Source organism: Phodopus roborovskii, unplaced genomic scaffold (assembly GCF_943737965.1).
Source record: "Phodopus roborovskii unplaced genomic scaffold, PHOROB, whole genome shotgun sequence".
In the NCBI taxonomy this organism is placed as follows: Eukaryota; Metazoa; Chordata; class Mammalia; order Rodentia; family Cricetidae; genus Phodopus; species Phodopus roborovskii.
Window position 1 is genome coordinate 5,189,565 of NW_026126598.1, and position 12,031 is coordinate 5,201,595.

At 42.3% G+C, this 12,031-nt stretch overlaps 2 protein-coding genes across 2 annotated transcripts in view; one reads left to right on the forward strand and one right to left on the reverse strand.

The window, feature by feature from the left end:
* Nipsnap2 (nipsnap homolog 2) overlaps window positions 1–12,031 on the forward strand; it is a 29,435-nt gene that overhangs the window by 10,880 nt on the left and 6,524 nt on the right. Inside the window, exons 4-7 of the mRNA XM_051205070.1 lie at window positions 3,666–3,760; window positions 4,235–4,305; window positions 5,328–5,468; window positions 6,920–6,951. Of these exons, the coding sequence (XP_051061027.1) occupies window positions 3,666–3,760; window positions 4,235–4,305; window positions 5,328–5,468; window positions 6,920–6,951 (339 nt within the window). The remainder of the gene's footprint in view (window positions 1–3,665; window positions 3,761–4,234; window positions 4,306–5,327; window positions 5,469–6,919; window positions 6,952–12,031) is intronic.
* Psph (phosphoserine phosphatase) overlaps window positions 1–12,031 on the reverse strand; it is a 47,277-nt gene that overhangs the window by 8,971 nt on the left and 26,275 nt on the right. The gene's annotated exons all lie outside the window — the stretch shown is intronic.

Consider the following 12,031-nt stretch of genomic DNA (forward strand, 5'->3'; position numbering starts at 1 on the left):
CTCTTGCAGAGGGACCTGGGTTCAGTTGTCAGCACCCACGTGATGAATATTGACTGCCTTAGTTGCTTTTCTGTTGCTGCGCTGTGATGCCATGAACAAAGCAACTTACAGAAGAAACATTTTATTGGGGACTTGCCATTTCAGAGGGTGAGTCTGGGTGGCCATCATGGTTGGGAATACAGCAAGCAGACAGGCAGGCAGCTGGTAGAGCAGTAGCTCACAGCTTACATCCTGATCCTCAAGCACGAGGCAAAAAGAGGGAGCTAGCTGGGAATGGCATGGGCTTTTGAAACCTCAGAGTCTTCCCTGCCGTGACACAACTCCTCCAACAAGGCCACACATACTAATCCTCCTCAAACTAATTTTCACCAAGTAGGGACCAGACCAAGCATTCAAATGTATGAGCCTGTGGGATCTGTTCTTTTAAACCACCACCAGTTCCAAGGGATATAGCGCCCTCTTCTGACCTCCACAGTCACTGCGTGCACATGGTACACAGGCATGTATGCAGGCAAAACTACCAGTACACCTAAAATAAAAATAAATCTTGGCTGCCTGTGGTGGCATATGGCTTTAATCCCAGCACTTGGGAGACAGAGATAGGTGGATGTCTTTAGTTTGAATCCAGCTTGGTCTACAAAGAGAGTACCAGGATAGCCAGAAATACGCAGAGAAACCCTGTCTCAAATAATAACAACAATAAACCTTTAAGTAATAAATGTGGCCAAAAACAAAGATGTTTATCTGTTAGTTTTTCCCTCACAAAACATTTTCTCTGCGCTTATATGCTTCCCTGGGCCATCTTTCTTGTCCTGTCTGTGTCCTATCTGAGATTTCTGGCTGTATGTCTTGTATGTGTTTGGATGGCTTGCACCCACTTCAAACTCAACACCCAAATCACCCACTCTCCTTCTGTCCCTGCCTTGTTATATTTAACTCTTTCTTGGCACCGAGGGCTGGCATTCTTTACCTGCCTTGTCATTCAGTTCCCTGAATATCCCTCCTTCATCTCCCTCTCAACAGTTACCTTCTCTTCTGTCTGCCCTGACTAGAATGACAGGTCCCTTATCTCCTTAGCAACCATTACGCCAGAGCTTGTCAGGTGATCTGTTTGAGTTCTGTTTTCTTCCCTCATCGTGATTTATTTTTGTTTGTTTTTCCTTTTCTTTAGAACTCTCAGCAGCATTTGACCCCATAGCCTAACTGCCGCCTGGCCTTTAGGGGGCCCTGTCAAGAGATCCAGCCCAACCCATCCGGTCCTCAGTACAAATACAACCTGTCCCCCAGCCTCCGCTCAGATAAGGCCTGGGCTTGTAAGAACAACTTTGGAGCCCTGTACAAAGAACTGACTGATTCCATATGTGAGTCTATGTAAGGCCTAGGGCCCATTGTCAGCCCTCCACCCCCGCCGAGGACCTCTCTGGACCCCACCTTGATTGTCCATACTGATGTCACTCCCCTGTGGTAGCTCCACTGCAAGGCTGTTTTATTTCCTGTTCACATCAGGGCACAGAAAGAAACTCATCCTGAATTTATTCTCCCACATCCCAGATCTGCATTATTTCTGACCAGTCCTGGGTCTTATATCAGGCACATCTAATATCATATTTTAAGTTAAGAAAAAAAAATCAATGGACACAAAAAAAGTAAATGTCACCTCTCAAGAAATTGGCATGAGAAAGTGGCTATCCTTGGTGGTGCATGCCTGTGATTCCAGAATTCCAGAATCTGAGGCATAATTATGAATTCAAGCCAGGCTGGAATATGTAGTAACAAGACCTTATCTCAAAAGCAACAACAAAATTACGTGAATGTGTTAACATGTAACTCTAATGAAACAGTGACATAGTGGAGGGTAGGAAATCAGTGTGTTTGAAGCCCGTATAGTTTACATAGCAAGTCCAGAGGCTGGCCAGGGCTATACAGCAAAATCCTGTGTAAACATAATACATACATACATACATACATACATACATACATACATACATACTGGCCAGGACTATACAGCAAAGTCCTGTGTATACATACATACATACATACATACATACATACATACTGGCCAGGACTATACAGCAAAATCCTGTGTGGATGGATGGATGGATGGATGGATGGATGGATGGATGGACGGACAGACGGATAGACGGATAGACAGATAGACAGATGATAGACAGATAGACAGATAGACAGATAGATAGATAGAGAATACTGGAAGCTAGAGAGACGGCTCAGCAGTTAAGAGCACTGGCTGCTTCTCTTCCAGAGGTCCTGAGTTCAATTCCCAGCAACCACATGGTGGCTCATTACCATCTTTAATGGGATCTGATGCCTTCTTCTGGCATGCAGGCATGTGCAGACAGAACACTCAAAAAAAAAACCAAAACTAAACTAAATGACAACATGTAATTCTTGTCTCCAGCCTACTATAATTATGATGTGTCATTGGCAGATAAATAGAACCAGTAACATTTCTTTTTTTCTTTCAGTTTTTTGAGACAAGGTCTAGGATTAATTTTCTGTATAGCCAGGCATGGCAGCATATGCTTATAACCCAAGTACCTAGGAAAAATCAGTCCCAAGTTTAAGGTCATTGGCAGCTACATGGGACCCTCTCTGCACCATAGGAAGGTGTCTGTGGAGTTAAGCTTAGATATGACACCTGTTAAAAGTCACACATGGCTGTGACTTGCCAAGGCTCAGGCACCAATCCTGCTCTTGGTGGTCCTGAGTCAGTTGGTGTGTTCATTGTGTTACTTCTGAGATGCCTGTAGCTGGCTGAATTCAGTGCAGTGTGACAACATGCAGGAACTAATTGTTGCTTCGAGTGCATATTTCATTTTGATTCGTCCATGTTGCTGCACCACACTGGTGGCCTTGGGGACTATGGAAGCTGGCTTGCTTCATACCATTGGCTGTTGTCTTTCTTCCCAAAGGCCTGCTTCACTGCCTTGCTCTGCTAGCTGCCTATTGCTCGCCTCTGTCTTGAGTGCTTTTTCCTGTTTTCTGATGTCTTACATGATCTTCTATGTAATTCCTGTCTTCTCTTTCTCTGGGATCCAGCAGAACTTAACTTTTGTAAACCTCACATTCCTAAATAGCTTTTTTTCCTCCTTCCTCCTGAAAGAGCAAATAATGGAGCCATGGCTCCTGGACTCCTGGGACCTTTGGTCCTTTGTAAATACCTTTATCAAACTGCTGGAGTTGCTTGTAATTCTTGTAAATAACCTGGGGTTAAAACCTAAGCTGTTGATAAGTGGGTGCTGATAGACAACTTCAGTTCCGGACTTCATCTCACAAATATGCTGGGGGAGGGTGGGTAGTAGAGATGGCTCAGTGGTTTAGAGGGCTTGTTACTCTAACAAAAAGACTCCAGGTTGACCCCTAGCACCCACACAGTGACTCACAACCATCTGTAAGTCTAGTTCCAGAGGATCTGATGCTCTCTTCTGGCCTCTGTGGGCACCAGGCAACACACGGTATACAGACATACTTGTAGACAAAACACTCATACACATAAAATAAATACATCTAAAACAAACAAAACACATATGCTGTGGGGTCAGGTACTAGGACACATAGGAAGTGGTTGCATTCCAAATGATGCTTCCTGTTGTGGACAGGGAAATCTCTCACCTGTTTAACCAGAATTGCTGTCTCTTCTCTTTAAGTCAAGAAGTGTTACCCAAAATCCATGAAGGCAAGCAGTACCCTTGTACCTTGGTGGGGACATGGAACACGTGGTATGGCGAGCAGGATCAAGCGGGTAGGAAGCACAAGTCTTTGCTTGCGATAAATATCTTCATGCTAGTTTGCCGTTTAAACTACTTTGTAATGTAATGCTTGGTTTTTTTTTTTTTTGTTTGTTTTGTTTTGTTTTTTTGTATTTTTGTTTTTTCAGTCCTTTTCAAGTCCCATTTTGGTTTCCTAGATCAAGTGGTTTCTTTAGTAACTCACTGTAAAAGTTTTTTTTTTTTTTTTTAATGTTCAAATCTGTTATGGAAACTTTGTAGTATGACTCAGTGGCAGATACAAAGCACACTACAATGTTGTTCTGTGTTCACATGGTGTGTACAAGATACACTACAATGTTACACTGTATTCACATGGTGTACACAAGCTACATTACAATGTTATACTGTATTCAAGGCTATACTGTGTCCATGTGACATGCATCTATATTATCAAGGTAAGAGTACCTTGACACTAAATATGTACTGTCTTTTAAAATGCATTTCAGTCCACCTCTGGAGGTATGAAGGAGGCTACCCAGCCCTCACGGAGGTCATGAATAAACTCAAAGAAAACCAGGTAACAATTAAAAAAAAAAAAAGTATATATGGATGTAGACGTGCTTGTGTAGTCTTTTTGGTTTTTTGAGACAGGGTTTCTCTGTATTGCTTTGGAGGTTGTCCTGAAACTCACTGTATAGACCAGGCTGGCCTCAAACCGCCTGCCTCTGCTTCCCCGAGTGCTGGGATTAAAGGCACCCAGCAACTGTGAAGTCTTAATGACACAGGGTGTTCACACAGAACTTCATGAAGACACTGTTAGCAGCTTTTGTTAGTAAACATTTAGTTTTCATAGTAGAAATTTCATCATATGAGCTCTTAAAATTATATGTCTGCGTTTGAAACTATGAGTTTTATTACTATCAAAATCAGTTCCTCCGCGCTAGCACAGTGCAACTGACAAGACGGGACTTTAACCCTGCAAGATAGACACAGCCCTGGATTACAGTTAGAAACTGTCAGCACATATGTAATTTGTTCGGTTTCCTTTTGAATTTTTGTTGATTTGTTTGAGATGGTCTCATATAGCTCAGGCTAGCCTCAAACTCCTTATGAAGCCAGGGGAGGCCTTCAGTTCCGATCCTACCTTCCCAAACACCAGGGTCATTGGTGTGAGCCACTATCCCTGGTTTATGTGGTGCTGTGGATCAAACCCCAGCTCAGTAGTTTAGAGGACTTGTTGCTCTTGTGGAAGGCTGAGATTTGATTCACATCGTGGCTCACAGCCATCTGTAACTCCAGTTCTAGGGGATCTGATGCCTTTTTTCTGACCTCCATGGATGTTGGCAAATGCATGGTGCACATATATGCATGCAAGCAAACATTCATACACATGAAATAGGATAAATCTTTTTTTAAAAAAGCATAAAAAGTATCTGGATATATTAGGAAGTAAGAAAGGATGCTGTATTATAAAACTGTCTTATAAAAACTAAGATGGTTTTACTTATAACCATATCCTGTGGAATTCAGTTGTTACTAAAGTATATTTATATATAGATACCTGAATATTTCATGAGCATATTTTTTTTTCACCCAAAGGAATTTGTAAATTTCCGTAAAGCCAGAAGCGACATGCTTCTCTCCAGGAGGAATCAGCTGCTGTTGGAGTTCAGTTTCTGGAATGAGCCAGTGCCCAGATCAGGACCCAATATATATGAACTCAGGTCCTACCAACTCCGAGTAAGTAGCAAATGCAGGCCAGCTTTCCCCATACAGCTTCCTGGTGCAGACAATAAGACAGAAGTGAGCATTTTGTTATGCATGTTTAGCATCTTATATCTGTTTTTCAGGGGTGGTGGTGATGTTTGGAAACAGGGTCCCCCATAGCCTGAGTGCTGGGATTACAGACATCCAGCACCATATCCAGTTTATATTTTTAATTTGACTTGTTTTCTCCCAATCTGGTCTTTTTTGTTTTACTTTTTTTTCTCTCTCTTCTTTCTCGGCCTTTTTCTTCTTTTGTACTTATGGCATTATGTATGTTTGTTACTTGATAATAAACATTTTGAGGCTGGCTTCAAACTTGGCATATTGCCAAGGATAGCCCTGAATGCCTGGCCCTCCTGCTTCTACAGTGCTGAGAATCCAACCCAGAGCTCTGTGCATGGCAGGCAAACACTATTAACTGAGCTACATTACATCCCCAAGCCCAAATACCATTCTGTTTGAGGAAGGGCCTTGAGTGCAGAACCAGGCACACTAGACAGCAGCCACACTTGCTGAACCAAGAGTGCCTAATATTCATGGAGTGTTGCACAAATTCTACAGCACTGTCTGAGTGAGAGTGAGAGTGAGCCAAGCCTGGTGGCCATTGCCTTTAATTCCAGTCCTTAGGAGGCAAAGGCAGGCAAATGTCTGTGAGTTCAAAGCCACTCTGGTCTATATAGTAGGTTCCAGGGAAACCACAGCAACATAGAGAAATCCTATCTCAAAAAATAACAAAAAGAACTTTCTAGATATGTCCACTCCGTGACCAAAAAGAATGACCTAGATATAGCCCTGTTTTTAGTGATAACACTGTAATTGTATATGCAATAAAAAACATGGTAAATTGTGTTCATTACCCATCTTTTTATATCCATTCTTCACCCTTCAAAGCCTCCAGTGACAGCGGCATTACAAGGTATACATCTCAGGGATCTGATGATCACCCTTGTACAGGGGAGGTGGAGAGAGGCCCCTCAGTGAATCAAAGGATGAACTAACTGTTCTACCATGTGAACACAGAACAGCGTTATAGTGTGCCTCATATCCAGCATGTGAACACAGCACAACGTTGTAGTGTATCTTGTGTCTACTATGTGAACACAGACACAGTACAGCATTGTATTATATCTTGTATCTACTGTGTGAACACAGTACAACATTGAAGTATGCCTCGTATCCACCATGTGAACACAGTACAACGCTGTAGTGTACTTTATATACACAACATGACCACAGTACAACATTGTAGTATGCCTTGTATCATCATTCATGGAGGACTTAGTCTTAGAGTATGTGTAGGTTGTTTTCTCATATGACGCCATGGAATGCTACAGTGATGTCATGGGAACACAGCAGATAATCACAGTTTTGTTCCTATTCTATATATGTTCATACAACTAACCAAAACCTAAATTCTCTTGCAGCCAGGAACAATGATTGAATGGGGCAATTACTGGTAAGTATATCATTGTATTGAGTTTGTCAATCTTATTCATTATTTTAAGCCATGCCATAGTTTTGGTTTTTGTGTGGTTTTTTGTTTGTTTGTTTGTTTGTTGTTTTCTGTTTTTGACCTTTTGAGACAATGTCATATCCCAGTCTACCTTCAAGCTCAACTATGTAACCATGACGGTCCTTGAACTCCTGATCCCTGTGCCTCCACCTCCCAGGTTCCTGGCCTCCCAGGTGTGTGCCACCACTCTGGCTCATATTGTAAATCCTTAGTTGAAAAAAACTTAAATGCTTTGACTCAGCACTGCACTTTTTCAGAGTCCCTCACTATGTTGCCAGGATAGTCTAGAATGCCTGGGCTCAAATGCTCCTCCTGCCTCCACCTCCAAAGACCCTGGAAATGCAAATACACACCACCATCCTTTTTTTAAGATTTATTTTCTTTTGTGTGTGTGGGCATTTTGTCTGCATGTGTGTCTGTGCATTACGTTCATGTGGAATCCACAGAGTCCAAAAGAGAACATTGGATCCTCTGGAACTGGAGTTACAGGCATTTGTTACCTACCATGTGAGTGCAGGGAACCAAACTTGGGTCCTCTAGAAGATCGGCGAGTGCTCTTAACCACAGAGCCATCTCTCCAACCTCTACCTGATTTGTTTTAAGTGTATTTTTACTACATTTTTGTCTGTGTTATTGGTAGGGCATGGTGCCTGTGGAGGCCAGAAGGCAGCTTCCTAGAGTTGCCTCTCTCCTGTCATGTGGATCCCAAGGATGAAACTTAGGTAGTCAGGTTTCACTGCAAGTGCCTTTAACCCCTGAGTCATCTTGCTGGCCCCTGGCTTGGATGACTTTGTTTTATGTTTTTATGAAAAATTTCAAACATGTACAAAACTAGAAAGAACAATATAATGGATCTGCCATTCTATACTTACTCTTAAGCTTCCATAATTAATTTTAAAGTAATTTTTATTTTTATTTCGTGTCCATTCATGTTTTACCTGTATGTATATCTGTGTGCAGGTGTTAGATCCCCTGAAACTGGAGTTACAGGCAGTTATGAGCTGCCACGTGGGTGCTGGGAATTGAACCCAAATCCTCTGGAACAGCAGCCAGTGCTCTTAACCCCTGAGCCAACAAACTCTCCATCCCTGTTTCTATAATTGTTAACACAAGCCAAACATCTCATATGATCCCACCACTTAAGAGACTAAAGGACGATCACAAGACATAGCAAGACCCTATCTCAAGAAACAAAACAAACAAGCAGCAAAAGAAAAACCTATACAGAAAAATAAATTACTAACACATGGCCAGTCATGTTTAGATCTAACTCCTCCAGTTGAACCTCTGAGGAATTACCAAGACCGAATGCTGTTCGAACAGCATACATCTCTCCCAAAAGGCTTGCAAACAAAGTCCCAGTACTGTGGAGTATAGTTTCACACAGTACAGTCCTTGATGAGGCTCTCCTCAAGAATCAGGGGTTTGTTACTTTAACAGAGCAACTGGGATCGATGATGCAGCTCTTTTTCTTTCTGTAGTTTGAGTAGCAGATTACCAATGCAAGCTTACATGGATAAAACTCAGGAATCCACCTGCCTCTGCCTCCTGAGTGCTGGGATTAAAGGCATATGCCACCACAACCGGCATCAAATTGGGTTAGTTTTTTTTTTTTTTTTTTTTTTTTTGGAGGGGGTGGGTTTTTTTGTTTGTTTTGTTGGTTGGTTTTTCAAGACATGGTTTCTCTGTGGCCCTAGCTGTCCTAGAACTCACTCTGTAGACCAGGCTGGCCTTGAAATCACAGAGATCTGCCTGTCTCTGCCTCCCAAGTGCTGGGATTAAAGGCATATACAACCTCTGCCCATCAACAGGTTGGGTTTTTTGGGGTGTTTGTTTGTTTGTTTGTTTTGTTTTTTGAGACAGGGTTTCTTTGTGGCTTTGGAGCCTGTCCTGGAACTAGCTCTGTAGACCAGGCTGGTTTAGAACTCACAGAGATCCGCCTGTCTCCTGAGTGCTGGGATTAAAGGTGGGCAGCACTAACAGCCCAGTTTGGGTTCTTAACTAAGGCAGCTCCCAACGGTCTGTAACTCCAGTTTCAGAGGGAATCTGATGCCCTCTACTGGCCTCCAATGGCACTGCATACACAGAGTGCACATACATGCAAGTAGACACTTATAAAATGAAAACAAACATTTTCTTTAAATGTAAGAAGTGAAGCATGAAAAACATCCAGAGAAAAACTTTTAGTCTGAAGTAGACAAAAGTTCTTAGGTTCAATACAAAAGCTCAATCTAGCTAGATGTGGTAGTGTATGTACACTGGGCTCCCAGCACTGGGGAGGTGGAGGCAGGAGGACTAGGAGATCAAAGCTATCCTCAGCTACATAGCAAGTTTGAGACCAGCCTGGGCTCCTGTGACCTTGTCTCAAACAACAAAGAAGTACATATTTGACTATATACTATGATAGTGCCATTTTAATCAAGGGTTTTGTTTATGTTTTTGAGGTGTTTGTGCTAGCTTATAGCAGTTTAAATGTTCATACAACTAGGATATTATGAATTAGTATTTTTTCAGAGTGAATCCACAGGATATGTCAAGGTTATTCAATTATTTTAATCACTTTATATAACCAGTTCAGCATTGGATTTGTATTTTGGCATGTAGGTAACTATTAAGATGGTGGTCTCCTCAGCACACATTTCTGATTATTACCAGGCTATGGCAAGTATATTTTCTTTGCCTTCCATAACCGAATTAGACAAGTTCAGAATGAAATTAATAATCCAGAATATTTTATCACTATCAATCAAAAACTCTTCCCCCTGAGCGATTACAGTGCACAGTTCAGTTGATTTCCTTAATTTGAGACAGTTGATCACATTTGTAATTTTTATGACGATATCCATATAATTTGTGGGTGATCCACGGTGGATTCACAGCAGAGGAACCTGGAGGCCTTGGTGGGAGTCACACTTGGGGTTCTCGGTCCATGTGAATGATTGTGGAGGTATACATCGAGGCCCTCAGCATGCTGGCCTCATCACTAACAGGAGAGGGTGCTCCTGTTTCTGAGTCCTGTTGAGGTGTTAGCGTTCAGTCTGTACAGTTTCCCTTCAGTGAGAGAACACTGGTCAGGCCTGCTGAAGAATCTTCCTCCTTACTGGACTCAGTGATGCACGCCTGTAGTCCTAGCATCTGGCAAGCTGGGGCAAGCAAAGTTATGATTTCAAAACCAGCCTGAGCTAAGATAAGACCATATCTCAAAAACTTTTAAGTTTCCTACCCCTCAAGGGCCATTTTTCTCACTGTGGATGTTTATAGCTTATTTATCATGTTCCTGTCATTTAAATAAATGAGAGTGAACCTATTGCTCCAAATTTCAGCAGTGCTAAGCCCTTCGTGTGCCTGAGACCAGGCTGGAGCACAGGAAGTATTGACAAGGACCTCCTGGGTAACCCAGGGCGAGGACATCCTTGGCAGACACCAACTTTGCTTTTCTGGTGAGATAGGATCCCTGCATCACTTGAAGCCCAGCCTTCATTTTTATCTGCAATGATATAAAATTGATTTGGGGAAATTTTCATTTTTCAACATTTTCAAGATTTCAGGTGATCTCACTGAATGTGAAAACAGACTACCTGGTGCCAGCAGATGTTTGAGTTTAAAAAAATACTAAACTGATGCTTTTTACACAGTGTTAAATCTTGAAAACAAAGGGGTTTGTGTTTGATTGATTGGTTTGGGGAGGATTTTTTTTTTTTTTAATGATTTGTTTTTACCAATTTTTTGTTGTTTTGTTTTGTTTTTTGTTTTTCAAGCCAGAGTTTCTCTGTATATCCTTAGCTGTCCTGGAACTCACTCTGGAGACCAGGCTGGCCTTAAACTCACAGAGATCCACCTGCCTCTGCCTCCCAAATGCTGGGAACAAAGGTGTGTACCACCACTACCGGACCTGTTTTTATCAATTTTAAGTGTGTATATGTGTTTGCACATGCATGCACCTGTGCAGGCCAGCAGGTATCAGATTCCTTGAAGCTGTGGTTACAGGTGGTCACAAGCTGTACAGGGAATTGAAACTTGGTCCTCTAGAAGACCAGCAAATGCTCTCAACACTGAGCCATCTCTGCAGACCCAGATGCTCATTTTAAGCCATTTCAATCATGGCTCTGTGCTGTCTGTATCCGTAGCACGTGTGTATGTACTTCCTCCATAGTACAAAGTTTTCTCCAAAGAGAGAAAACGTTAGAGGCAGCTCCATTTGCGTTAGTGAGAGCCCTGACTATACCAGAGTGAGCTGCTGAGAAGGGGCCTCCTCACAGTACCCCATACGCTATCCAAAAAGCCGCAGAGTCTCTGTCTGCTCTGAAAGAGCATCCCCTTATATCTATTCCAACCCACAGGGATGGGAATCCCCATAGATATAGTGTTCTTTGGCATCATGGGTGTCATGTGTCTAAGGCTCCTCCCTTTCTCCTAATGAAAATTTTTTTTCCAGACAGGGTTTCTCTGTGTAAAAGATCCTGGCTGTCCTGGAACTAGCTTTGTAGACCAGACTGGCCTTGAACTTACTTGAGATCCACCTGCCTCTGCATTCCAAGTGCTGGGATTAAAGGTGTACACCACCACTGCCCAGCTGAAGCCATTCTTTTAAAATGTTTTTATTAATTCTTTGAGAATTCCACACAATGTATTTTAATCACATTCATTCCCCTCCCCCAGCTTCCCCTATGTTCCCCGCCTCCCTATTCGCCCATCTTCATGTTCTCTCTCCCAATAAACCCTTGGAATCCAGCTTATGTTGGCCAACTATCCTGGGTATGAGGCCACCCTAGAGTATGGTCAATAACAGCAGCATTAAAAAAGAAAAAATTATTCCCTCTCTCATCAGCAATTAAATGCCAATAACTCTTCAGCTAGGAGTGGAATCCTATGCCCGCCTCCCTCCTCCATACGGGGATTTTTTTGTTTTGTTTTTTTCTGGCTGGAACTTTTGCAGTTTTGTGCATGCTGTTACAATCACTGTGAGTTCATATGTATGCATTTTCCAATTTATGTCTAGAAAACAGTTTCCTCCAAGTCATCC